The sequence below is a fragment of the Vanellus vanellus genome, assembly GCF_965231255.1.
Source record: "Vanellus vanellus genome assembly, contig: HAP1_SCAFFOLD_36, whole genome shotgun sequence".
NCBI classification, from domain to species: domain Eukaryota; kingdom Metazoa; phylum Chordata; class Aves; order Charadriiformes; family Charadriidae; genus Vanellus; species Vanellus vanellus.
The window spans coordinates 1,239,538-1,265,672 of record NW_028127470.1 but is presented as its reverse complement, the minus strand read 5'-3'; the positions used below and the strand labels follow the sequence as shown (position 1 = coordinate 1,265,672).

Genomic DNA, 26,135 nt, shown 5'->3' with positions numbered 1-26,135 from the left:
TCCTGGCAGGGACCGGGAGAAATGAGAAAATCAGGATCTAATTTCTCATTTTTCAAAAAGTCTCCATCTGACTTTCAGAAGCTTGAGACACTGGCGTTTTTATAATTTCAGTATGTTATACAGCAGAAGGCCAACACTTTTGTTAGATTCATGAAAAAGTTAAGAGCCCCTGGGAGATAGCCTCCCAGCCTGCAGTTCCTAGACACATCCAGGCTTACTACAACTGTAATTGAGAGCTGGAAATCTTTTTGCTGGTTTATCCACTGCACTTTGGCTTGTGCTCAGTAGCACTCCAGTGTCATATGCAAATCTATAGCCTGGGATGAGCCAGTGACTTGGAATCCACCATGACGCAAGCTACAGCAAAGACACACAGATATGCACAGTGAACATTGTACCTCTGAGTGGCTGCCAAACCTAGTATGCTAAGGGAATTAAGGCAGAATCTTACTATTGACAACTAAGCATTGCTTCAATCTTGCAAATGATGCTTTTTTTTCTCTTTTTTAACCTTCTTGCTTTAACTGACATATCTTGATATCTGTAGAAACCCGATTTCTTTCCCAGAAAGAAAGAAAATAGGACTCTGGACAATTAGAACATCTTCCTACTAATAGTAGAGGATGAACAGGACAACCTGCTTACACTATATCCTTCAAGCCACTTCCCACTGCTTAGGTTCATCTTGTATACTAATTGAGACCAGGCTCGCTCTTAATTTATTTTTTAAAAAGCCATCTCCTTATACAAAACATGTATTAAGCAAGAGTCTGCAATTTACCTTGGGCTGGTCACATCATGGGTATTATGGAACAACCTCTGTATCTTGTTGCTAGAAACAACTCCCACTTTCACCAGGTAGGAATAGGCTTCCACGTGAAAAGCCCAGAAGTGCTTCCCTTTGGCAATCCCAGTGTCGCCAATGATGTAATCCAGGGTTGTGTAGCATCCGGCCTGCATGCGCTCAGACCCCAGCAGTAGAGGAAATCCAGCCCTACTTTCCACAGAGGTTCTTCCTGGGTTCAGCAGATGTTCACTGTTGTACCCGCATTTGTCATCAAAAAGAAAACTGAGAACTGAAAAACAGCATCCCAAAAAATTTTCTCTTAGTTAAGTATTTCTGTGCTTATAAACTATATTTACTAGAATTCCTCGCTTTTAAAGGCTACCAGGAACATTACGCAAGCTAACACAGTCTCAGTATGCTACCTACTTAACCTGTTTGTTAACAGTGCTTTTAAACATGTATACAACCGGTAACAGTGTAGTAGAAGTCTGGGAGCTACTGGAAACCACCTACAGCTCTTAACACCACCAGCAGCTCGTGGACATAAGAAAACCCAATACCTGGGGCTGGAGGCGTACGCAAGATAACTTCTCGGCTCCAAGGGCTAGAGATGGATCCTTTATATCCTCGAACTCTGAAGGCATAGCTGCTGTCGTCATCGAGATCAGATATTACTTTGCTCTTGCTGCAAACTTCGATCTCCTGCCACGTTGTACTCTCCTCTTCTCTATTAAGCTTATGATACTCAAGAACATAGATATCAGCTGAGTCTGTCTTCCCAGGGCATTCCCAACTGATCAGAGCTTTGTTGTACGTTTTGCTCTGCTCTTCATTGATTTCTGGTATTTCTAGACCTGGAATGACAGAGATTCAGGAGAAAAAAACCTCAAATGTAGATACATGTTGTTTTAGAATTAAACACAGAAGCCCTTTGTTGAGTGGCTACAGCACTGGGGGGACAGTGGGGGGGGGGAATCTGACTCAGTCAAAGAGTGCAGATGAGGACGGGTCTGTTCATGCACTTAAATCCTTTCTGGTTTTACTTTGAAAGTTGTATTATTTATTTTTGCTGGCAACTAAAAAACCATATAAAACCCTATTCTTTTCTGTCATGCAATCACGACAAAAAGCTGCTAGGAAGACCTAGTATTACTTAACTACAATATTTTGGAAGCCAATGTAAACTGGTTCTGAATGCCATGGCATCTTAGCTTCTTTATCAAAGCTGAAGCTAGCATTGCTGCCAGGTAACGCCTTGTGAATCACAGAGGCAGAAGGGACAATGCAAGTCACAAGATTGAGTTCTGCAACTGCAGCCCTGCACAAGTTTTGCCTCTTTCCAGAGAAGCCCTTAAAGCTATAACTCAAGAAAGACGTGATGCTCTCATAATTTGCCATTGGAATGGAAGGACAAGTCACCAAGGATCTCTTCTTGCTTGGCTATGTCCATCACAAAGTCCTCGAAAGTAGTTTCAGCTGCTGGCTTGAAGCTCTTCAGAGATTCAGTAGCTTTTTGGATTCTGAAAGCACAGAAGCAGAGGGATGGCAGAAGAGGGAAAAAGGAATTCACATGGGTGCATTCCTTAAAGCAAAACCGCTAGGTTTTGCTTTAAAAAAAGTTCTCTTTTCAGGTACTTACTCATGTGTCCCAGAAACTTGTCTCTCTAGACAGAATTAAAATGCAAAATTTAAAGGCCTTTTGTACATCAGTGTAAAGATAACTAACAGGGAATCTTTTGGTTGGCAGAGCATTTTAACAATTTGGGGCATTACATTCAAAGAACAAAATAGGTGTGAAGCGCTAATGGAGCACAACTATTCAGATCAAAGAGTTTAAAGCCAGAAGAGACCTGTTAGATTAACTTGCAAATACCCGATGCAATCTCTGAGCAAAGGACTGTATCAGTGAGCTGAATGGGTTACCCTTCCACTGCAGTCCTACTGAAGAAGGCTAGGCGTTGGCGCAGGACAGAGCCCCTCCTCTGGGCTGTTTTTTAACGCACACTGTAATATAGGAATTTCTACTGAATGGTACCGGGACCGCCTCTGAGGCTCTGCAACACAAAGTACTTGCATTCAGTACTTTCCTAGCAGGTGTCCAAAGAATATGACTGACCAGACATCCCTGGAACAGTACCTGTACCTCAAACGGAAGATAATTAATAAGATACCTGACATGAAGTTGTTTTGCTGTTTGAACAAAACAAGATGGATCGGTTTCTTTAAGCAGTTCTTGAGCAAGTCCTACAAGGCCATTATTTTCCAGGAGCCCTTGAGATTCTTCTGCTTGTGTTTGCAATTTTTCCAGCCTTAAATTCTTAGAAGCTTCAATTGCCCTAAGAGCTGCGGATTTCTTCTCTTCCAGGACATGAGATAATTTCTCAAAACTCTGAGATGCTTCTTCTTTAGCTCTTTCACTGTTGCACTAGGAGGGAACAAAAGACATTTTAGACGGATCCCACAGCACTGTGGCTGTGTACAGAAATGTACTTAGGGTTGTTCAAGAGATCAGAGCAAACTAGTCATCTGTTTGACTGACAAGACTAACGAGCTTTGTTATGCTCTTCAACACTGAAAATGCAATCAGCACTGCACCCAAGCTAGTAAGCGTCTCCTACGTTAACACAGAGAGGAAAGAGCAGGAAATTATTCCTCCGATTATGTATTGAGTTATGCACAGCGTTTGTCTAAATAGTTCATGGAAAAGCACTGTAAAAGCAAGTCAGCGTCTGAAGTCTTCATGCCCAAGACCTAGGTGCTCTTCCACCTTCCCCAGTCACCCTGAACTGGGAGTCCAGCCCAGTTTCTCCCCTATGCCCTGTAGTGCCACCTCTGATGAGTGCCCTGGATTAAAGGAACTATGAAGCACAAAGGCCATCTGCAGCAAGATACAGGCAGGGCCAGGAGCTCCTGCCAATTTTTGCCATTGCGTTTTTCAGCTCGTATGTGAGCTCCCAGCTCTGACTCTTCTGCAGGGAGATTTTGCCCTTAATTCTGACTTCACTGCAACATCCTCAAGGTAAACAGACAGCATAAATTGTGCAGCACCACTCATATGCAAGAGCTGTAAGTCTAACCCACCTCTCTTTGGGTAAGGTATCAAATAAGCTTTATGTCAATTAAATTCACAGCAGCACCCAAAACTTAACTTCCCTCTGTAGGTTGCCCAAATTTCCCACACTGTCAGGATTAGGTCTTACCGTCTGTGACTCAGAACCAACACAAACTGTTCAGAAATGGTTTTGCTGGCTAACAAAAAAAAAAAACCCAAAGGATCTGGAACACTTCACTGTTCCATTTGGAGTCCCTGCTGTGTCCTTGCAAGGTCCATCCCCAGACAACCCACAAGCCACTCTCACCTCTGTTTCTTTCAGCAGCAGATCCAGCTGCGTGATGCGAGCTTTCACCTGGCTCTCCTTACTGATGAGGTACTCGATATCTTTTGAAAGCTTCTCCTGTTAAAATAAAACAGCAAACTGGCAGGCAGAACAAGGGCATCCCACCCAAACTGACAACAAGCACAGGTGGGCCACCCAGCCAGCACTCAGTTTCTGTAGTTACGAGGACAAGAGCCTGCCATCAGTTATGAGCAGCAACCCTGCGGAGAACTGCTCAGTGACCCGCCATGACTGGCCCGGGACATCAGGCCACTGCCATGTGCAGGACTGGTGGCACAGCCTCTGAGGAGAAGAGGTGACAGCCTCAGCTGGCTCATCCTTCCCCAGCCACAGCAGTCACCTTCTCTCTTAGGCTAGGAACACGAGTCTTCAAGGCATTACCAGAACTAATAGAAAAGCCTCATAGGTTAACAACTCATCTGTAGTAAGGTTTGCTAGAAAAATGAGTGGTTGGAAACTTGAACTTAGGAGTGTCTCTGCACTTCCTTAGTTGCAAGAGTTAACAGCTGTACAGGAAAAGCCTTGCAAACAGGCGAGGAGGCCAAAGAGCAGAAGGCAGGCTGGGATGGGCTTTTTTTTTTTTTTTTCTCTCCTGTGAGCAAGAGAGGAAGCAAAGGAAGAAGAGGAGGCAGCAGCAATCATTCTTTAATAACAAAGCAGTGTTTGCAAGTCTGCCCTGTTGTATGGTGCTTAGGGAATCAACAGCTCTGCAACTTCAAAAACATACAGCGTCCCAGCAGATAACTGCCGATGCAGATTCTTCAGGAGTGCTTCTGAAGTATAAGCTAACCCAAGCCACAAGGACACTTGCCTTAAAAAAGCCAGATTGTAAACCATTAACTTCTTAAACCTTCTGCATTGGTCAGTACTGATGCACAGTTGGCTAACATAAGGTGGAAGCGCTTTTAAGGGGTTCTGTTTGAAGCCTCATAGAAAATATAGTTTAGTTTCTTAGCCGCACACTATGTCACACTAATATATACATTAACAGATGTTGCACAGCAGCATGCCTCATGACTCGTTCAGTGTCCTCCAAACACACGTCCTGGCATCCTGCCAGGGGAAGTTTGCCCTTAAACCCGAGGCTCAGTGCTCTTCCCCCTTCTTAAGGCCAGGTCCAACAATATTTACTTTTACCTTAAAGGTTTTGTAGGCAGTGCTTATGGTTGTTACTCTGTGGTTTGCATGACATCCACCCGGTTTACATAGACGACAAACAGGCCTTCTGCAGATTTCACAGTACATGTTTACCCTCTCCATTTCATGTTCTGGACACATCAAAATCTGGAAGAAAAAAAAAGAGAGCAGAGAGAATGCAGGTGTCCTTCCAAAAACGGAGGTGCTCAACAAACCACCAAAACACTCAATTATCCCACAGCAGCGTCTGACTTATCAGTGGGTATTTTTTATATTCTGTTTATCTTCCACCTTTTACATTTGTCCATGCCAGTGAAAGCCAGCAGATGAAAACAAACAGTTTCACCAGGTTTACAGTGAGTGAACCTGTAGCAATGTCTGTGTACACATCACATAGCCTCCATACTGCAATCAACCATTTTGCTAATCCCTGAAGTTGTCTGCACACCTCAAGCTCCCCGCACTCCAGTTCGGAGATGTAAATGCAATACAGAACATGTCCACCCTGTCAAATTTAACCCTGTTCACACCGGCATCTCTTGAAACAGCTATCAACTGTTTCTTAAAGCAAGAGTTGACATAATACTGTAATGACTGAGGTCTAAGCTAGACTCTGACCAGCCACATAGCCATTGCTCTTGGAGCAACAAATGAAACGCAGCCACCACCACCAGTCACAGCCATCTTAAAGACAAAAGGCCCCAGTGTTTCAATTTTTCTGTCTGACTCCAATTACAAGTCCAATTACAATTACAATTACAGCCTGCAAGCTAGAGACCGAAGAGGTCAGCAGATTACCTTGTCTAGTTCTCTCAGAATTCAAGAACAATCAGCCCAGTATCTGCTTCTCCTATCCCCACCACACACGTTACAAAGTGCTCTCCAGTCTGGTTGTGAATGAAAGCGGGTTTATGAAAGGTGGGTTAACCTTGACCAGCAGCCAGACAACAACCAAGCTGCTCACTCGCTCCCCGTCCTCAAGATGATACGAGGGGAAAGATGATCATGGGTCAAAACAAAGACAGGGAAATCACTTACAAATTATCTGTTCATTGCCAAGTCAAGTAGACTTGGATAGTCAGAAACTATGACTAAATATTTTAGACCATTCCCCCACCCCACTTTTTTTTTTTTTCCCTAGGCTCAAATTACTCCTTCATTTGCATTTGCATTTCTTCTTCTCACTCCCGCCTGGAGAGGCACACGAGGGATGGGAAATGGAGGATTACAGTCAGTGCATAACACTCCATCTCTGCTACTCCTTCCTCATTATAAGTTTCCTCTCTTCATCACAGGTCCTCTCCACAGGAGACCAAGGTGTTTGTGGCCAAGGGGATCTGTTCTCATTTCTTTCTGTCTTACTTTTGTCCTCTACACTCACAGAATGGGTGAGGTTGGAAGGCACCTCTGGAGACCGTGTAGTCCAAGCCCCAGCTGAGGCAGGGTCAGCTACAGCAGGTTGCTCAGGACCTTCTCTCGGTGGGTTTTGAATAACTCCGTTATTAGAGACTCCACCACCTCTCTGAGACACCTGTTCCAGTGTTTGTTCACCCTCAAAATTCAAAGCTCACTGGGAACTCCTGAGGCTTTGGAAGATCTCCATTGGTGGAGAGTTAACAACCTCTTTGGGCGGTTGCAGTGTTCCAGTGGTTCCAGGGTTTGACAACCTTCCGAGTCTACTCACTGGGAACTCCTGAGGTACAGTTGGCTCCCTTGCCTTCATTCCCTCCCATCAGGCATTGAGACACCTTAATAAGGTCTCCCTGAGCCATTTTTTCTCCAGACTGAACAGCCCCAGATCTCTCAGCCTGAAGAGGACTTCAGGTGTGTAGGGGCCATCGTGTCCACAGGCAGGTCCATGAAACTCTCCACGACAGCGGAGACAGGAGATGTGATGGGACACCGTACCACAGACCTATGGCACATCCTCCGCTTGAACAGCAGGTAACCGTGGCTGAAGAAGACACCAGAGGGGAAGGAAACACTGGAAACTCTTGGGGAGAGTGAAAGAGGGAACAGGGAAGGAGGGCTAAGACAACAGTGACAGGAAAGGAGAAGAGACAAATTGTCCCTTCCCAGGGGCGGGCTCACAGGGGGCGGGCTCACAGGACACAGCCAAGGGGGGTGAAGATGTCCATAAGAGCGTCCCACCCTGTGCCTGAGCTCTGCTTCCAGCAACAATGGCCCAAGGAGCTGCTCAGACATGCAAGTTTATGCACGTACCTTCAGACAGCGCTGAGTAAGAAAGCAAGGCCTGGAGTTACTAGGAACCAATTAAGGAAGCTAATTATGGCCTTCAAGCATGAACTGAAGTCCTCCAACTTCTCCAATAACCAAAGCACCCACTGAACCTTGCTCCCAGACAGAACCGCTGTCCTGAGGATAACAGTTATTGCCCACCATGTCAGGGATGAGGTGGACTCTCCTTCCCAGGCCCAAGGGGGTTAAACCCACACCTTAGACTGAAATAACGACTTTTCAGAGCAGCACTGGCACAGTTGGAAGCCCATCATCACCTGAAGGGCTCTGAGCTTTGCACCAGGCCAGTGCCCCTGGACGCCACGGCCGCGGCACGAGGAAGCAGTGACTTGGGGCACTTACAGTCACCGTGAGGTTCTCCCAGGTGATGCCAGACACATTGATCTTGTTGCTCTCCCAGAACTGCAGGGTTTCGTTGCTGGGATGGGTCGGTGCCTCACACTTACAGCTGGGAGGAGAGGAGCCAAGACAGAGGTGAGGGGAAGGCGATGGAGGTGCAGCCCTGAGCTCCTGCCAAGGGGCAGCGGCACTTTAGGAGGAAGAAACCCACTAGGAGATGGTGAGGAAGTCCAGCTTGCTGTGCGTGTGCACAGGGTAGGCCTCTCGCAGGTGACTCAGCTTCTCCAGAGCCTCATAGATGAAGATGATGCAGATGAGGGAGGCGAAGGCTTCTTCGGTGAAGCGGGTGATGTAGCACACCAAAGAGCTAGCGTCAGTGGCCACCAGCACTATGCAGAAGAAGGCGGTCCACAGCCCAATGCACGCCCGTAGAGAGAGGTAGAAGAGTGCGTAGTCCCTGGGAAAGCAAAAGAAAACGCAGGGTGGAAAGGGCAGCAAGAGGCTCCGAGCCGTGCCTTCCTTTGGGGAAAGTCGGCAGCAATTCAGGAGCGTGTCAAGGCTGCGGATGGTAAATGCAGTTTCCACGTCCTAGGACAGACAGCCTCGGGGCTGCGGCGCAGGGTGTGGGCCCGCAGGAGGAGAGGCCAATTATTTAATTATCATTCTTTAACAATTACCTTGTGTTAATGCCTCGGAGGCTAATTGAGGTCAGGTCCCTGTTGTGGAAGGTGGTGTTCTCCCACATCACCCCGATGCCCTAACAGCGAAACCGGCTGGGTTTGCACCCAGTTACCTGCTGCCAGCAAGTTGGGGCTTCATAATAAATTTAATTGCAATAAGAGGGGTTAATCTCCCATCACAGTTGCCACAACAAAAAGACTGTCACGGAAAATATCCATTTTGCCTGAAAAGCTCCTGCTTTTTCAAAAATCATCAAAACATTTGACCAGAAAACTGTTTGGATATGTGGGTAAAATATATTTCCACTTCCAGCAAAAAACATGCAAAAAAGTGCCCGAGTTTGTACTGAGAGGAAAGCAAATCTTCCCTCATTCCCAAACCAGAGTCATTTGTCTCATCTTCCCTGTGCAGCCCATCTCGGGCATCCATATCCTTGTGGTTTCTCCTCCTCCTGCTCTTTCACTTTAACTCTAAAAACCCTGAACCACCCATCCATCCTTCAGAGACCGAGGGCTCCTGCACCGTCACATACTAAAGCAGCAGCGCGTGATGTCTGTGACACAGAAGACAACTTAAATCTACCAACTACCACTAAGAAAAACATCTTTTCTCCATCCCTGCCTTCTTCTGAAGGCGCTCGCAGCACCTGGCCGCAGCAGCCAGCCTTACTTGCAGAATTTGTAGAGGATCTTCTCGAACACGAGGACGGGGCCGGTGCTGCCGAGGATGGCGAGAGGTTGGCCAGCAAAGAGGAAATACACCACGCCGGTCACGGATGCGCCCAGCAGCGACTCCATGGCACTCTGTCCAGGGAAGAGAGGCAGCAGCGAGTAATTAAATCATTAGAGGGAAAACCACAAGTGCAAATTCACTGCAGCAAGGACTTTTGCATGAGTGTTGTCCTCCCTCGTGCCACCCAACAGAGAGAGGTGCTCACTATGTGGCTGTTGGTCGCCTCCCCCAGCAGTCCCCCAAAGGTGATTGATGACGGGGGACATGTAGGCACAGTAGAGGAAGAGGAAGGACGCCAGACGCTGCAGGCTCAGACCATCCCGAAAGTAACTCCAGAACCAGGGGGCTTTTCGCTTCACATCCCGGATCAAACCTCCAAAGAGCCTGGAGGAAGGAAAAAAAATTAAACCATTTTCGTGGAAGACCATGTTAAGTTTTCTTGGCTGAGGAAGGACAATCGCAAGCACAGAGTAACTTCCATTGCTAAAAAGAAGTCTCCTTCTCCCATTTTAGCCCCAGTAGAAACTGAGGCATACAAAAAAAACACAGAATCACAGAATAGTCAGGGTTGGAAGGGACCTCTGGAGATCATCTAGTCCAACCCCCTGCCAGAGCAGGGTCACCTACAACAGGTTGCACAGGACAGCGTCCAGGCGGGTTTTGAACATCTCCAGAGTGGGAGACTCCACAACCTCTCTGGGCAGCCTGTTCCAGTGCTCCACTACCCTCAAAGTGAAGAAGTTCCTCCTCATGTTAAGATAGAACTTCCTATGTTCAAGCTTGTGCCCATTACCCCTCGTCCTATCAATGAGCACCACTGAAAAAAGACTCCTCCCATCCCTCTGGCATCCTCCCTTTAAGTATTTGAAAGCATTAATAAGATTCCCCCTCATTCTTCTTTTCTCTACACTAAAGAGACCCAAGTTCCTCAGCCTTTCCTCATATGAAAGATGTTCTAATCCCCTAATCATCTTCGTAGCCCTTTGCTGGACCCTCTCCAGCAGATCCCTGTCTTTCTTGAACTGGGGAGCCCAGAACTGGACGCAGTACTCCAGATGCGGCCTCACCAGGGCAGAGTAGAGGGGGAGGATGACCTCCCTCCACCTGCTGGCCACACTCTTTTTGATGCACCCCAGGATGCCATTGGCCCTCTTGGCCACCAGGGCACATTGCTGGCTCATGGTCATCCTGTTGTCCACCAGGACTCCCAGGTCCCTTTCCACAGAGCTGCTGTTTTCTTGCAACGGGGCCGATCGTGCCCGATGTCCGCAGGTGGCTGAAGTTTGAGGAGGACGTGGAAGACGGCAGCGAGCGCTGGAGCAAGCCCTACGTGGCCATCGATTGGCAACAGTTCAGCCCTAAATATTGGGCTGGCCCCTCTCCCCCGGGTCTGGCCAGGCTTGCACAGAGCCATGGAGAAGGAGAACCATCTGTTCCACCTCTGCATAAGGATGGGCCACTTTCCTTCCCCACGTTTCCATTTTTAAAGGCAGGATCCCTCTAAGGAAGACCAGCCTCAATCCATTATGCCTTCAACTGCCTCCCAAATAATGCCACTTTCCCTCAGAAGAACAGCAAACCACACAAATCAGCCACACGGACCTGCTTGCAGAGGACCCCGGCACCCACGCAGCCCCGAGGAGGCTCATGAATGCTGCGGGGGGACTTACAGTGGTAGCCCTGCTCCATCGGGGCACAGTCCTCCCGTTCCTTCTTCCGATGCTTCTGGCGGTGGGGTCGGTGGTGCCGGTGGCTTTGCCTCACCAGCGGCATCCGCATGCCCACGGACAGGGTGTGGTGGCCTGCAAAAAAAGCAGCGTTCTCATCACTCTCGATATTGCAGAGACGGTTGACGCCGCTGCCATGATTAAACCAGCACAGCCATCCCAGGAGGAAACACCAACTTCTCTTCATTTTAGTTTCACTGCATTCCTGAATGTCAGAGACCCGTCCCTTTTTACAAGCCTGTTTTACTCTAACTTTGCAACAACAGAGCAACAACAAGCGATGGCTCCGGGTCACCTAAAAGTGCCCTGAAAGTATCAACCCTCGTCTCAAATTCCAGCTTCAGCTGGACAACACTCAGACCTGCTCATTAAGCAGCCACAGAAGGTAATTATTTTTAAAATCTTTGTTGGCACAAGGCGACAAGAGGAGATCCAATTAGTCCCGTGATAATGAAGTCTGGAACAAAAAAAAAGAAAATCACAGCCCTGTGTCTGCAGCCATCAAATTATTCTCCTGACCTCTCCAAGCCAAGAGCAGCCTCTAAGAAAACAAGCTGGGAACTGCCCAGCTCCGTGGCCAACACTCACACCACAGATGCCGCGGGGGCTTTGTCCCCTCTGTCTAAAAGCCACAACATTAAAAAAAATGTGAAAATAACTGTGCTTGTTTATTTAGAAGCACGCCACGTTTCGCTGCAGGTGATGCGTACACTGAGCACAGGACGCAGCAGGGACTTTGCGCAACGGGAAAATGCGTGGGGCTGGTGCCACCTCTCCCGACTCACCTTCCAGCTCCTCCTTCTCATAGTGAATATTGGCAACGGTGCTCGTTCTTCCCTGGTCCATCACCGCCTCCTCGTCGTGTCTCTGTTTAGCGAGAAGAAGAAGGTACAAGTTGGGGCCAGGTGAGGAGAGCTCCCTTACGTCCTCCCAGTCATCACCCATCCCCGCGGCCACGCGAGCCAACGAGCATCACACCTCTGCATGTCTCCTCCTTCAGGCACAGCCCTAAAAACACGGACTTGGAGGAGGTTTTTTTTCCCCTACCCAAATAAAACCACCTGTAATGTCACCTGTATTGTATACACCGTGAGTCTGGAAGGATTTACTAAAAGGGGAGACAGTTGAGTGTTTCAAACCAAAACCAAGCCTCCTGCTTCATTCTTTTGGTTCCTTTCGAAAAATTAAAATAGGGATTTCCAAACTGGGGGTGGGGTGGGGTGGGGAGACCCAACCCCACACTTTTGAGCACAGCCAGTTTCATTCTCCAAACGTGATACCTGCAGGACTCACTAGATGGCACTTGGCCACAGGACATGGCCACCACCAACCTCCAAAGGCCCTCAGAACCTACAAGGGTGAAGCTTCGTCTTCAGCCCAACCAGGCTCAGGCTTCTCTTGCTGCAAGCCCGCTTTCCACACAAAACTGCATTTTTCTCCTCAAAATAAAAAAGCCAAGGGCTGACAGCTAATGCCCTCCTTGGCTGAAATACCACTGCCAGCGCTGCACAAAGAGCATCTGTGCCTTAAAAGCTGAAGGAGAACTACAGGAGTTCTCTTCTCCCCTTGCCCCCGGGGCTGGGGAAGCATCACTGGGATCACCGCGCTCAAAGAAATAAAAAACCAACCACGTCTCACACTCGAGTCGCAACTGCAGCTTTCAAAGGGCCTCCAGGAAACCCTTCTCTTTAGAGAAGAGCAAAATACCGGAAATCTGCTTTTTATCCCCCAAATTCCTGCTTCGACCGAATGGCATCACCTGCCGCCGCGCAGCAGCGACGCTCAGGGAAGCTCACACCTCCCACTCGCCAGCCAATTTAACGAGCAAAAGGAACAAACGTTCCCATCTGGGAATGAGCTTTTTCTGGCCCCCGAGTACTTTGTCCTTCGCCGCCGCTGCCAGGTGCCTGGAAAACCTCAAAGCATCGAAACTGGGCTGGGAAAGGGGATGGCGAGCTCACTTTTGAGTTTCGGAGCAGAGAGTGTTGTTCCATCTCAAGAAAACTTCTCCAAATTATTATTTTGCTGCAGCGTTTTTTTTGTCCCAGCAGGAGAGAGAGGGATTTTTGACTGTCCTGCCTCAGTTTACCTGTCTCAGTGCAACTCCTGCAGTTAGAAAGAAAAATCTTTCCCTGGGGAAGCGTTGGTGTAATTGAGGATGAGGAAAAGTACAAAGCAGAGGTTCAGGTCCGGCTTTGAGTCCTCCCGGTGCCGGGGGAGGCCAAAAGCATCGCACGAGCACGCAAACTTCCCACCTCGGCCCCCTCGTCCCGTCACACGCAAGCTGGACTGGCCACCAGCAGCAGGAGGGAGGATTAATGTAATTAATCTCACGCAAAGTGTAATTAATAACACTGATCCCAGTGTTATAAGGGGATGAGGGGCCAAACTGGGGGAGCTGCTCTGGTGGCGGAGCAGGAGACCCCCCTCCTTGCCCCTCTCCATCTCCATCCTACCCAGACGAAGCCACCGGTCCTGTGGCTCCCTCCTTTGCTATCGTGGGGGTCAGCACCGTCCCCTGCGGGGACCCCTCTGGCTCCTGAGCCAGGATTTGGGCTGTGACGGGGACTGGACCCGGGAGAGGACACATCTCCAGAGCCCCAAAGTGGGGCTGTGAGGGGGGGACACACGCAGGTCACAGCTGAGCATCACCAGGACGTGACCGTCATCCCTTGCTGGTGGAGACGCAAATTCCTCTCAGTCTTTGCCGTGAGCTGTAATTTCAGGGCAGATTAATTAATTCCCCACCTCTCGTTTGCCCCCGAGAGCAGCTCCTGCAGCCGGGTCCCATGGGTGCAGCGGGGGGGCGGACAGGCCCTCCCCCAGGCTAAGGAAATGCAGAAAGATGGGGGGACCACCCAGCCACCTCCTGCCTGCACCCCAACACCAGGCGCATCCGCACAAGCGCCCGGTGGGACAATAGCTGAGGTGACCGGGTGGCATGGGGCTCTGTGGGGACAGTGGCCTTTGTCCCCCTGCTCTGAAGGGCCACAGCATCACCAGGGGGTCACATCGAGATGCGGAGGAGGGGACAAGGAGGGGGGTCTGGTGGGGAGACCCCCAACAGGCATCGCCCAGGTGCCTCCCTCCCACACCCACCTTGGGTACCCCACACCTCCCCCTTTGAGCCCCCACCCCTCCGCCTTGCAGATGCCTTACACCCCCCTTCAGCGGCCTGCTGCCCCCCCTCCTTGCACACCCCCAGCACCCCATTTTAGACACCTACCACCCTCCTTACCCCCTCCAACCTTGCAGATGCCCTTCACTCCCCTTTCCATGGCCCTCACAGCCCCCCCCCTCCCCCCCGTGCAGATGCTTTGCCTCCCCCATTTGCCCCCACCCCCTGCTCCCCCTGTGTTTCCTCCCTGCCATGGGAAATGCCGCAGTGAGCAGCCATGGAGCATCCTCCAGCCACACCGGTGGCACGGCCCGCCCGGGGGTACTGGGCATCCCCCTCCCTGCCCTGGTGCCGCTGCCTCCCACCTGACAGCTGAGGACCCCATCGGCCCATTGCTGCCGGCGGGCATGGCGGGGCTGGGGGGAGATAATTGCTTGATAACGATACTCTTAAGACATCCAAACAAAACACCAACAAAAATCACTACCATCACAAAAATGAATAGGTTTCGCAATAGGCTTTGCAGCCGTCAGCTCAGGGCAAACTCAAAGCCATGCAAGATTTTGTTCAACCATCCGACTTCTATTGCCTCTCGTAGATTTCTGCCATCCAAGTAGAAGGCAAATTAATTTTTCTTATTTTCTCTTTTGACTGATTCCCTGTCCAATCAACACACCAAGGAGTAGATCGCATGTAATGCCATTCTCCGTGTTCTGCCGTCTTCCAAACTGAAGGGAACTGCATTCGAGAAAGTGCTCGAAAGCCCAGCAGTTATCACCTCTGTTTTGGACCCGCGCTTCAAGGAGATGCAGTTTCTCAGCCCCAGCCTGAGAAGCGAGCTGCACCAGCCAGTGAGAAACACGCTGTTGTGGGTTTGCAACCACCAGTCCCCATCTGCCACCCAGTCTGGGGTGCCAAACTCGGATTCCAAAGCCACAGGCGCAGATGCCGGCAGCCAGCTGCCTGCTCGCAAGGACCCATGCACCAGCGCCCCATCTCAGAGCATCTATGACATCCTTTTGGGGTAGGACCCGAGGAGAGCATACCCGAGATCCACCAGCAACTGGAAAACTACATCCTGGAGCCCCTCTGCAAGCGCAGCACCAGCTGCTGCGCTGGTGGAAGAAGAACGAGCATCGCTTCCCGGCCATGGGGCAGCTGAGCCAACAGTACCTCGCCATCCCCACCACCGCCTTCCTGCCAGACCAGGCCTTCGCTGCCGGGGAAAGCACCCTGGAGCATCGGTGCACTGTCCTGGCGCCGGAGAATCTGGTCCAAATTCTGTTCTTGCATCCGCATTCTGATTTTTTAGAATGCACAATTTTTGGGATGGCGACTGAGAAATTAGGTCTTGTGGTTCCCATTGAAACACCCATTAATTCATACAACCAAAACCCAGCCAAATGAAAAGGCGATGTTAAACCTCAGCCCCGAGGGAAAAGAAATGTGCCCGACCAGGTGCTTAAAAGGCGCTCTGGCAAACCACCCCCCTCTCCAAACTGCAGTTTGCTCTAGGAAACTGACAAGTTTTCTTCCTCTGCAGCCTTAGCGAGGCTGTAGATTTTTCCACCCTGCAGGGAAAGAAACAATCCTCAAAAGCAGATGTTATTCTGCCTGCAAGGAAAGCTTTAAAGTATTTTTCTTTTTTTAAAGGCACAATGCCTAAATGGAACATCCGAGCTGGTTTCTCCATGAAAATAACACTTTGCACTTGCACAGCAAAGCAACGCTCATTAACCAATCTCGGAAAGCTTCGCAGGCATTAAGAAACGCTCCAAGTAACACACCTGCGTGCACCCTGTAAGCACACGTGCAAAGAGGAATCCCTGTTTACGCACCCCGGCTATATCAAACCGCACTATTTCCCTCACAAGCCATGATGGAAACGGGCCACGCTCCCATTCCTCGGCTCCAGAGCTCCGGCGATGCCGGGATCATGCCAACCCTCAGCCGCTGCGGGCATCAGCTCTGCTAACACCCCGCTGTCGTGGTTTAGGCCAAATCCACCACTGGGGACCCGAGGGACCCCAGAAGGGACCGACAGATGCTCCCCTCTACCCCTCTACAAAGAGAGAGGCAGAGGAGGAAAAAGAGACTTACGAGTTTAGAAGAAACTAAACTACTTTAATGAAATATTAATAATAAAATAAAAAGAAATAATGAAAAATATATACAAAACCGTATCAAGCTCCCGAGATGACAATCACATCACCGGCTGGCACTGGGGCAGTCCCAGGCTGGACTCAGTGACGGACGGGAACTGGATTCCGGATCTGGAGTCAGGATTGGGATCACAGGCAGACAGAGTCCTCCTCAGACGTCGGCCATTGAAGGAAGAGCCCGTGACCCTTTGGTCCCTCAGCTTTTCTACTGAGCATGAGGCAGATGGGATGGAATACCCTGTTGGTCAGTTTTGGGTCACCTGTCCTGTCCGCTCCTCCCTCCAGGTGGGACCCCACTATGCTTTTCCGCTTCCGACCCTCCAACGGGGCAAATGACAAAGTTGGTTGGCCTTGGCTGTTATGGCAATAAGTGTAAGCAAGAGCCTCTCTGCATCCCATGCCTGGGCATCAGCTGTAAACAATTGGTCTGATCTCTCTGAGAGAGTGAACATTGTCTGCACAATATGCAGTTAATTTCAGTAGTTAGAAGAGGCCCAGCTAAGAAGCCAAGTTACTGAACAAAATTGGTTCTGTTTTACCTCAAACCAGGACACCCGCTGATGGGTCAGCGACAGGAATCTGGGAGCAGGAAGGGGATTGTACCACCCAGGCTCCCCAAAATCCCACGCACTTAAGAGGAATGCAAATCTCAGGCTCCCCTAAGCCAACACATTTCTCACCGTGACCACTGCACTAACACCTAGAGCACTTTTTAAGCAGCACGCACCAGGTTTAACCTCCACGCCTGAGAAAGTCCCTGTCCTGAGGGCTGCCGGTCCCCTCGGCCCAACGCAGGAGGCAGCAGCAAACCCCTCCAGACAGGGCAAGAGGTGCTTGTAAGAGTGACATCCAGCTAATAACCAAAAAGCACTTAAACCAACCCCAAACTTTGGAGACATTTAGTCTTGGGCCAGCAGCAGCATGTTGCTCAGTAAAGCACGCTTCCACGACTCCCCTCAATTAACCGTCACCTCCAGAGCCCGATCTCTGAAGGTGAGAAGTTCCTTTAGGTTGACTCTTGACGTCCCTTTCCCTCCCACAGGCAAAGAGACCCCAAGTATTTCCACTTGAGAGTGCAGTTCCCCTTCCACGGGCACCCAGCTCGCTCTGCAGTTTTGGATTATCACTCAGCAGGGAGTGCGGGAGTCGCGGCAGCACTCGCATCGATAAGCAATCTGTGCAACAGTTCCTAAAACAGGGGCTGCCCACAATCAGAAGTTGACTCTTTGGTACAAACTCCCTCCACACCAGTCATCACACAGGGGGAAAACAACCAAGCTATTGTAGGGCTCAGTATTACCCATTTCTCCGCAGCTGGGCAGAAATACACACTTTTGCGGCTTTTCCCACACTGGAAAATTCAAAGCATTAGTACTAAGAAAAAGACTTCTTTTTCTAATGCCTCTATTGGAGGGCTCCGGAACGTGGTCTGCAACGAGCGAATATCCACACAAAAACAAGCCCCAAAAGTCCCACAAAGCTGCTCTACCTCTTACGGTTTATTGCTGGGGTCCCCACCAACACCTAAACCCACGTCCCACCCCCCACACGGTACATCCTTTGCCATTTTGAACTTTGCTGCAAAACATTTTACCATTTTCCACCCCTCTTTCTTGGGAAAAGAAAGAGGGAACGAGACAACTCCAAACCGCTCTCTTTTATTTGATTTGCAGTGATCTGACAACCCCAGCCCTTCCCGCTGCCTTAGGCTTTGGGAAACAATTCAAGGGTCCTCAGCCACCAGTAAGGAACGAGCTGTTATTCATGGGCGAATCAGTAGAAACAGCAGCCCCGATCATTAGGAGAAAGTCTCACTTTTCAGTCATGGATTTTCACGGGTTTTGTTTCCAGGCCACCCAAACAGGGCGCGCTTTTATAGCCATCAGCAATTAAATTCTCTGTCCCCTCCAGAAAAGCCTTTTCCTAAAGGCGCTCTCCTTCCAAGGGCAGACCCACAAAAAGAAGCCCACACTGCTTAATCCATTTCACAGAGAATTTCAAATGCAAACAACAATTAAACAGGACGTCTTTTCCCCGCTTCAGGGAAAGCCAGTAATATAGACCTTGGCAACAGATTTAGCAAATCTATCATTGTAATGCCTTTGCATTTCCCATTTCCACCTGGAGAGCAGGCTGAAAGGACTCTCATAAAAAAAAACCAAACCAACCACAAAACATATTCCTGTCTAGGGGGTAATTTTATGAAACGATTTGAACACCTAAACGATTCGAACATCTTTTTACAGGTACAAGGCAACAAGAAACATTCTCGAGGTGAAAAAAAAGAAAACAACACCTATTCACCTCTTTACCCCAAAGATCTTTTCACCACATGGATTCCACCACCAATACACAGCTGCTAAATATCCCCGGCTGCTGCCAATCCGTAAGAAACCCTTCAAAATGCAAGAGAACGCCGAGCCCGGCATGCTGACGGTGCTGCCAGGGCTGTGAGTCAGAGCTGGACAGAGTTGCAGCCCCTGAGGTTGAAATCAGACCCACGTTTAGGCACAACCCGGGGTTTTAAGCCTCGCTACAAACCAGACCCCCGCTTTTCAAGAAAAACAGGGAGATTCACCTCAAAATAAACCACGTTCTCGAAGCCAAAGGGGCCCTGGTCCATGGCCGCCGCCGCCCTTAGGGCCAGTTCCATGGGGCTTCGCTTGACCTGGAGCAGAACTCGAGGGCGTGAGGACAACAATCCCCCTACTCAAAATCTAAAAAAAAGGAAAAGTTCAATAAGATTTGCTGTTACTCACCCACCAAAGTCTAACCACTACAACTGGCCCTTTCACAACCAGGCCTGATCGCAGAAGAAAACTGAAATATCCCAATTCCCGGTTCAAACACAAGGCGTGGAGCTGCCCAGACCCCACGTGTGGGCTGGGCAGACGGGGGGCTCTTCTTCTCAAAACCCGCAGGAAGAGAAAGAGCAGGAGTGTTTTCCCAGCCCTGGAAGAGGCTGTGGGGAGAAGGTGGGAGGGAGGAAAAGGCTGCCCAGGAGTGGAGTCAGGGGAAGGAGAGGGCTCCATCCATAGGGGAAACGCCACTCCTGGCCACACAGGAGGCTGCGGGACCACCCTGGGGATGGATTTGGGGGCTCTCCCTGAGGGAAACACTGCTCCCAGCCATGCAGGAGGCTGTAGGGCAACGACAGAGATGGATTTGGGGGCTCTCCCTGAGGGAAACAGCATTCCCGGCAACGCAGGAGGCTGTGGGGACACCCCGGGAATAGGTTTGGAGACACTCCCTGAAAGAAACCCCATTCCCGGACACACAGGAGGCTGTGGGGCCGCCCGGGGGACAGATTTGGGGGCTCTCCCTGAGGGAAACACTGCTCCCAGCCATGCAGGAGGCTGTAGAGCAACGACAGAGATGGATTTGGGGCCTCTCCCTGAGGGAAACCCCATTCCCAGCCAGGCAGGAGGCTGTGGGGACACCCTGGGAACGGGTTTGGAGACACTCCCTGAGGGAATTGCTGCTTCCAGCCTCACAGGAGGCTGTGGGGCCGCCCGGGGGACAGATTTGGGGGCTCTCCCTGAGGAGAGCCTGTGGGGAGGAGGGAGGCGGGGGCCGCCCCAGGGCCGGGGCCACTCCTGGAAGGGGAGGGGGGGATCTCCAGCCGCCCACGCGGGGCTGCCCGAAGCCTGAGGAGATGAAAAGAAGAGGAGAAAAGCCAAGAGTTCCCTCACCGCCATCGCCTCTCACAGCCCCGGCCCTCCCCGCCGCGCCTCATGGCGGCTGTGTGCGGTGTCACCTGAGCGGGGGACGGCGGCTGTGGCAGGAAAAGGCGAGAGGGGAAGGGAAGGGCGGCGCCATTTTGAATGGGAGGAGAGGGGAAAGGGGGGGCAAAAGATGGGGGGGCGAGAGATGGGGGGGGGGTGGGAGCGAGGGTGTGAGAGGGATTTTGCCTCTCAGAAAGATGTCTAAGCTCCGCCTCCACGTTATTTTCAGTACCTTTCTGGTTGTTTTCTTCCCCCCCATCCCCGTGATGTCCGTCGGGGGGGCTGGCGGAGCTCTGCAGGCGGATGTCCGGCTCATTTTGGGGAGGGCTGGGATGGTTTCGGCCTCGCATTGCCCGACGCGGAGAGAAGCTGTGGTGCGGGGCTCGTTCTCCTCGGCGCGGCGCGGCCCCGCCCCCTCGCTCGCGTTTGCCGCGGCGACGCAGGGGGGCGTGGCCCGGGTTTTCGCCTCGGCACATGCGCGGGTGGGCGGACGTGAGGGGGAGCACTTCCGGTGTACGGCGTCGGGCGGGAGCTGTGGCGGTCGGTACCGGGGGAGACGGGGGGACCGGAACCGAGGAGGGCGGGAGCGGGCGGGCGGGGTGGCGGCGGCGGTGGCGCGGAGGTGTGCAGGGCCAGTTCGGGGGGTTTGTGGGGTGGCGGGACCGGGCTGGGGGGCTCGGGGGGCGGTCTGGGCCTGTTTGGGGGGGCGGAGCCGAGTGGGGTTCCCCGGGGGAAACAGAGCCGATTCAGGCCGCCCCCTCCCCCCCCGCTCGCTCCCCGCAGGTGGCGGCAGCCCCGGCCGCAGCGCAGGGTGCCCGGGGCTGGCCTGGCGGGGCGCTTGGCTCCGCTCTGGGCTCCGCTCTCAGCCCCCCCCTTCCTCCGGCAGGTCAGCCCGGCCGTGCCCCCTTCGCCCGCCTCCAGCCCACGGCCGAGTCCCCCCAGGTACCCCCGAGATGGGTCGGGGGGTGTCAGCGCTGGGCCCCCTGAAGCGGGGGTGTGTGGTGGGCACGGGCATTGCTGGGAGCCCGTGGGCAGCCCTGGGACCCCCTTAAAGCCCACGGAGACCCGCGGGGCCCCCTTGTCTCCCCCAGAGCCGACGGGGAGCCGTAGCTGTGGAGTCAGCTTAAGGAGTCTGCCCTAAAGACTGCCGCTTTTTGGAGCGTTGGGGGAGGGGGAGGGTTGTCGGTGTGGGGAGTGGAGGTGTGTGGGAGGAGTCCCGTGTCTTGAGGGAGGTTTGGGGATGTTGAGCAGATTTGGGGGAGTGGGGGAGGGGTCCCCTCACTTGGAACCCCCTGGTTCTTCTAAACTGTGGGAGGCAGCGGGCGTAGGGGGAAGGCAGTAGAGTGGGTTGCTGTGTTTCAGTCCTTGGTTGAGAGTCAGTGACTCTGCTCCCTTGCTGCTCAGCAGACTATTAACTCCGTGGGACTATTTTTCCAGGAAGGCTACGACTACAGAAACGGACCGACTTCCTCAGAAGAGTTGTTAGCGGTGACGTCTCCTGTGAACGTACTGCCTGACGTTGGATAGACCTGGCACCACGCAGCAGCTCAGAGCCCCACAGCGTACGCTGCCGCTCTCAGTTGGCTCCATCAAATCCTCCGACCTGAGAATACCAAAGGTACGGAGTTGAAATGGGCCCTTCCTCACCCGCTGAGTCAGATGAACCTTTTTGTGCCCAAGTTGGCTGGGGACTGCTCCTGCCTCGCCGCCTTCAGGCGGAGCATGGCTGTGAGCAGGGGAGCTCAACACACAGTGCTTGCTGATTGCACCTGCTCCCTCGGGGGAGCACCCGCAGCGGTGGGATGGGAGGAGGGAGGACAGCACGAGGGCTAGAGACAAACATTTTATTTCTTTAACATTTCACATAGGGGGTACCCCAGAGGGGTTCCTGGCCCCACACCCCACAGCCGCTCAGTATTCGGGGCACTGTTGGTCTTCTGGGCCTGGCGCTGTCACCACTTGCAGGGCTGGCAGAAGCAGACACGGCTAGTGGCATCTCCACCAGCCCTTCAGGTAGCCCCACAGCCAGGCGCAGCCCTGCCGTGGGCATCTTCCTGCCCTGCACAGCCCTGGGTCTGCCTGGCCACACTCCCTGCCCGTGGTCTTGCAGGACTCCTCCCTCTTTGCCTTCAAGGCCTGGAAAGCGTGGGTGATCTCCCGCACCACCTTGTCCATGTCCATGGCTGGGGGCCTTCCGGGGGACAGGTGCTCGTCCGTGGGCCTCTGTGTCCTGTCCATCCCCTGCTGGGGAACCCACTCTTTCTCGGTCCCTGCTGGCAGCTCCTGTGGAGGCTCCTGGCTGAGGACCAGCCCCAATTTCCCCACTGCCCCACCAGCAGCCATGGGAGAGCGGGGTTGTCCTGAGTGTGTGAGCACCACTGGCTCTGTTGCTGCACTGGGCCAGGGCTCCAGGAAGTGGTAGAGGGAGCTCCGGGAAGAGGAGCTGCTCCTCAACAGGCTGCTGCAGTCCTCCGAGTTGGCCAGCGAGCACAGGCTGCAGGGGCTCTTGCGGTGGCCCTCGGGGGGCCCAGGAGCCCGGGGGGTGCCTGGACCAGAAGGAGCTGTCCCCACTGATAGGACCTATAGGCGGGAGAGGAGGGCAGGGGGACCTGGGAACTTGGGGGGGACAGGGGGTAGAGAGAGGCATCTCTGCTCGGATGGTATATGGTTGGCAGGGAGCCCAGTGGGTCCTGTGGGGCCCGGTGCTCCCTCCTTGCTGCCTCCTCGGTTGCCCTGCAGAGGAGGAGAGAGAAGAGAGCCCGCTGCACCCCGTCTCCTCCGCTGGAGCCCGCGGGCAGCACCCCCTCCTCAGCAGGCGGGCAGGGCTGCCCAGCACAGGCAGGGCAGGGCACGGGCTGAGGGTCTGGGGCAGGATCTGGGGGTCTCCCCCACACTCCCTGCTTCTCCTGCATCGACTTGAGCCCCCATCCTTCATCTGCTAGTCAAGAAGCTGCTGAGGGAGGGGACGGAGTGAGCGGCCGGCAGCCCCCGGCACAGCCCCGGCTCAGGGCTGCCGTGGGGTGTGGGCTGTTTGCATGGTGCTCGGTGCCAGGGCCACTCACCACTCTGCTCCTCTGGGCGGGCTCTCGTGTCCGTCGTCCCTTGCTTTGGCTTCTTCCAGTCCCTCTGCAGGACCCCGGGAGCTGGGTGAGACGGGAGCAGCTCCCAGCCCTGCGCTGCAACCCCCCACACCACCCCACGCTGCGGCACAGTGCGGTGCAGCAGTCGCCTACCTGGAGCCGCTTGGTCCGTAGCACAGAAGAGACCGCGCTGAGCCCCATCAAAAGCATCACGAGCGGAGCCAGGTGAGCTGTGGGGGGGACGTTGGAGTCCCTCCTGGCACCAGCTGCGGTGCAGCCGCGCAACCCTGGGGTGCCCCCCATGGGAAATGTTAAAGAAATAAAATGTTGGTCTCTATCCCTGGTGCTGTGGTTCTTCCTCCCATCCCGCGGCTGGGGCTGTGCCCCCCTCAGTGCCCGACCCAGTGGGACAGGCTGGCACTGCTGGCACCCACCAACCTGGGGGGTGGGGGTGTCGGGGAAGCTGGGTGGGCTGGAGAAAGGGAGGAAGCACCTCTTGAAACCATCTTGGCCCTCCCCAGCCACAAAACCCTCCCCAGAGGCACCAGAGGGGACCCCCAGATCCTTGAAGGGCCGCCCCAGACTCCCTCTGGCCTGCAAGAGTGCCGCCCAGGACCCCATAAGGGCAGCCCAGGACTCCTTACGGACACCCCAGTGGCGTCCCAAATCTGGGTTCTTTACCTGCTGGGCAAGCCAGTAACACACTGTGTGGGAGCAGCCAGCCAAGCCGGTTTCAGAGCACAAGAGGTGAGAGGCAGGGAGCTGCCGTCCCACTCAGCTCCATCTCCGCCGTGCCTTGGCTGTGCAGAGAGAACTTGGGGGCAGCTGCAAAACAGCTCAAAACCAAATGGCCCTTAAGAAACAAAATGCCCCGAGTCCCATCCCACCACTATTCCCGTGACTTTGAGCGCTGGACATCACAAATTGGCAACAGAGACTTCGCTATCACCCCACCAGAGGGAAATATCCCAGACAGTGTAATCCACTCGGGCATAATCCTGCACCCTCACCGAGTCAGGAAATATAAATCGCAGGGTCTGGGGAGACAAATGGGGAATCCTCCAAGGATACAGCTGGCCCCTCGGAGATCCACCCCCCGCCCCCATCCAGGACGCTGTACAGGGTAACTTCCCAGGGATGGAGCGACCTCACCTGAGAGAGAGAGGGTAAGTGACTAAGAAACATCCGTACGGTATAGGGCATGCGATTGAGTTTGTGACTGGTGCACTCTTCTAAGGCATTAATATCTAGCGCCCTTGTGGTTTGTGTTGCTACTTGTCGGGGGCATTTGTAGCTCGCAATAGTGGATCCCGCTAATTGCTTCTAAACTGCAATAGTGAAATCGCCATCGCACACACAGAACTTGCAATAGTGATGTATTGGGCCTGTGAACGAAGTCCAAAGAAATTGTTAATTTGAACCTCTCAGTGAAGCCCCTTTTCCCGTTTCGTCACACTCCCCGAGCCACTGGGTAAAGCGACACCTGGCAAAAAACCCACCACCACCCCAAAAAAAACCCCACAGCACATCCCCCACTCCCCACCCACCCCTTCTCCCCCCATCACAGCCATGGGGCAAACTCCCACCACCACCCCCCCAATCTCAGCTCGGCCGTGGCCCCCCCGAGACACTGGAACAAAAGCAGCGGAGAGCGAGCTCAGGCTCTTGTGAGCTGGAGAGATTTCTCTTTGTTTTTTGATGTTGTCGTTGGGTGGGATTTGGTTGTTTTTTTTCACAGAACACTTTGCAGTGTGGTGTCGCAGCCCCCAGGGCCGGCGCTGGCACCGCCACCTCACCCCCGGCTCTCGTCCCTCTTGCCCGATGGCTTTCACCACTTTCCTTGCTTGGTTTGGTTGTTTTTTTTTTTTTTCCTTTTTACCTTTCTTTTTTTATATTTGGGGTTTTTGTTTCCTTTTCCTTTTTTTTTCTCTTCCCTCCCCTTTTTTCATTTTCCCTTTTTTTCTTTTTCCCCCTTTTTTCTTCCCCCCCTTTTATCTCCTTTTTCTCTTTGTTCTTCTTTCCCCTCTTTTTTTTTTTTTCTCCCCCCATTTTTTTCTTTTGTTTTTTTTTCTTTTTCTCTTTTCAAACATTTCTCAAGCTTTCTCCGAAGGAACAGCCCCTGGCTCTCAGCCAGCAGAAGGAGACTATGGAAGAGCTCTGGCACGCGTGCGATTGCATTCCTTCTCCCGCCTCGCACTCAGTAAGAGTGTGTTTTCCAACTCGTTTTTTTTTTTTTTATTAAGAAAATAAACAAAAATAATGCTCCATCTATCAGTTTTACAAGGCATAGAAAATCTGTAAAAGGGAAACAGAAGCGCAATGTTCTGAGGTATGAAAACCTGAGGTAGTTTTTGTGTGTGGATGTGTGTGTGTCATTTGGGGTTGGGGGTTGTGTGTGTTGTATTTTTGAAATTAAAAAAAAAATAATAATTTTGCTAGTGTTTTGTTTTTTTTTTCTCCCAGCCCTGGGCTGACAACCTCTTGGAAATCTGTTTTCCCCCCCTGCCCCTCTTTTCCCACCTTCTCTCCTTGCAACCGGGATCTTTCCCCAAAGCGTTTACGGCCGAGCACGGCCTTTCTTTAACCTCTAGAAAAGCCGGCTTGTGCTAAAAAACAAACATCCACCTCCCGCCCCCACCTCCTCTGAAATTAAATAAATAAATAAATAAATAAATAAATAAAATCCTTACAAAACTTAAAAATCGCTGTTAGTTTTGTTATCGTTACATTAATTCTAAAAACCGATGAGCCGCTGCGCTGTGTGCCGCAGCCCAACCTCCCCCCCTCAACGCTGGGCGAGCTCCTCTGGCCATGCCTGGGATGAAAAACCGGTGGCTTTTAGGAAATAAAAAATTAAAAAAAAAAAGAATAATAAAACCTCTCTTTCTCTCTCTCTCTGCCTGTGTTAGTCCAACTGAAGGGGTAGCGTCGGGAGGCGAGGGAGGAGGAAGGGGGAGGCTGTGGGATGGAGAGAGCCCTCCCCGTACCCC

General features: G+C 52.3%; 2 protein-coding genes across 2 annotated transcripts in view; both read right to left on the bottom strand.

Moving 5' to 3' along the window:
* LOC309685242 (protein ELYS-like) overlaps positions 1–26,135 on the bottom strand; it is a gene marked incomplete at its 3' end in the record, with an annotated part of 238,044 nt that overhangs the window by 41,685 nt on the left and 170,224 nt on the right. The gene's annotated exons all lie outside the window — the stretch shown is intronic.
* LOC309685237 (E3 ubiquitin-protein ligase TRIM36-like) lies at positions 778–18,963 on the bottom strand (the record flags this gene model as incomplete). Its single annotated transcript, XM_082501042.1, has 7 exons — positions 778–1,076; positions 1,348–1,641; positions 2,183–2,307; positions 2,959–3,212; positions 4,147–4,242; positions 5,323–5,469; positions 18,919–18,963. 7 exons carry the CDS (start codon positions 18,961–18,963, stop codon positions 778–780), a joined length of 1,260 nt encoding a protein of 419 aa, XP_082357168.1.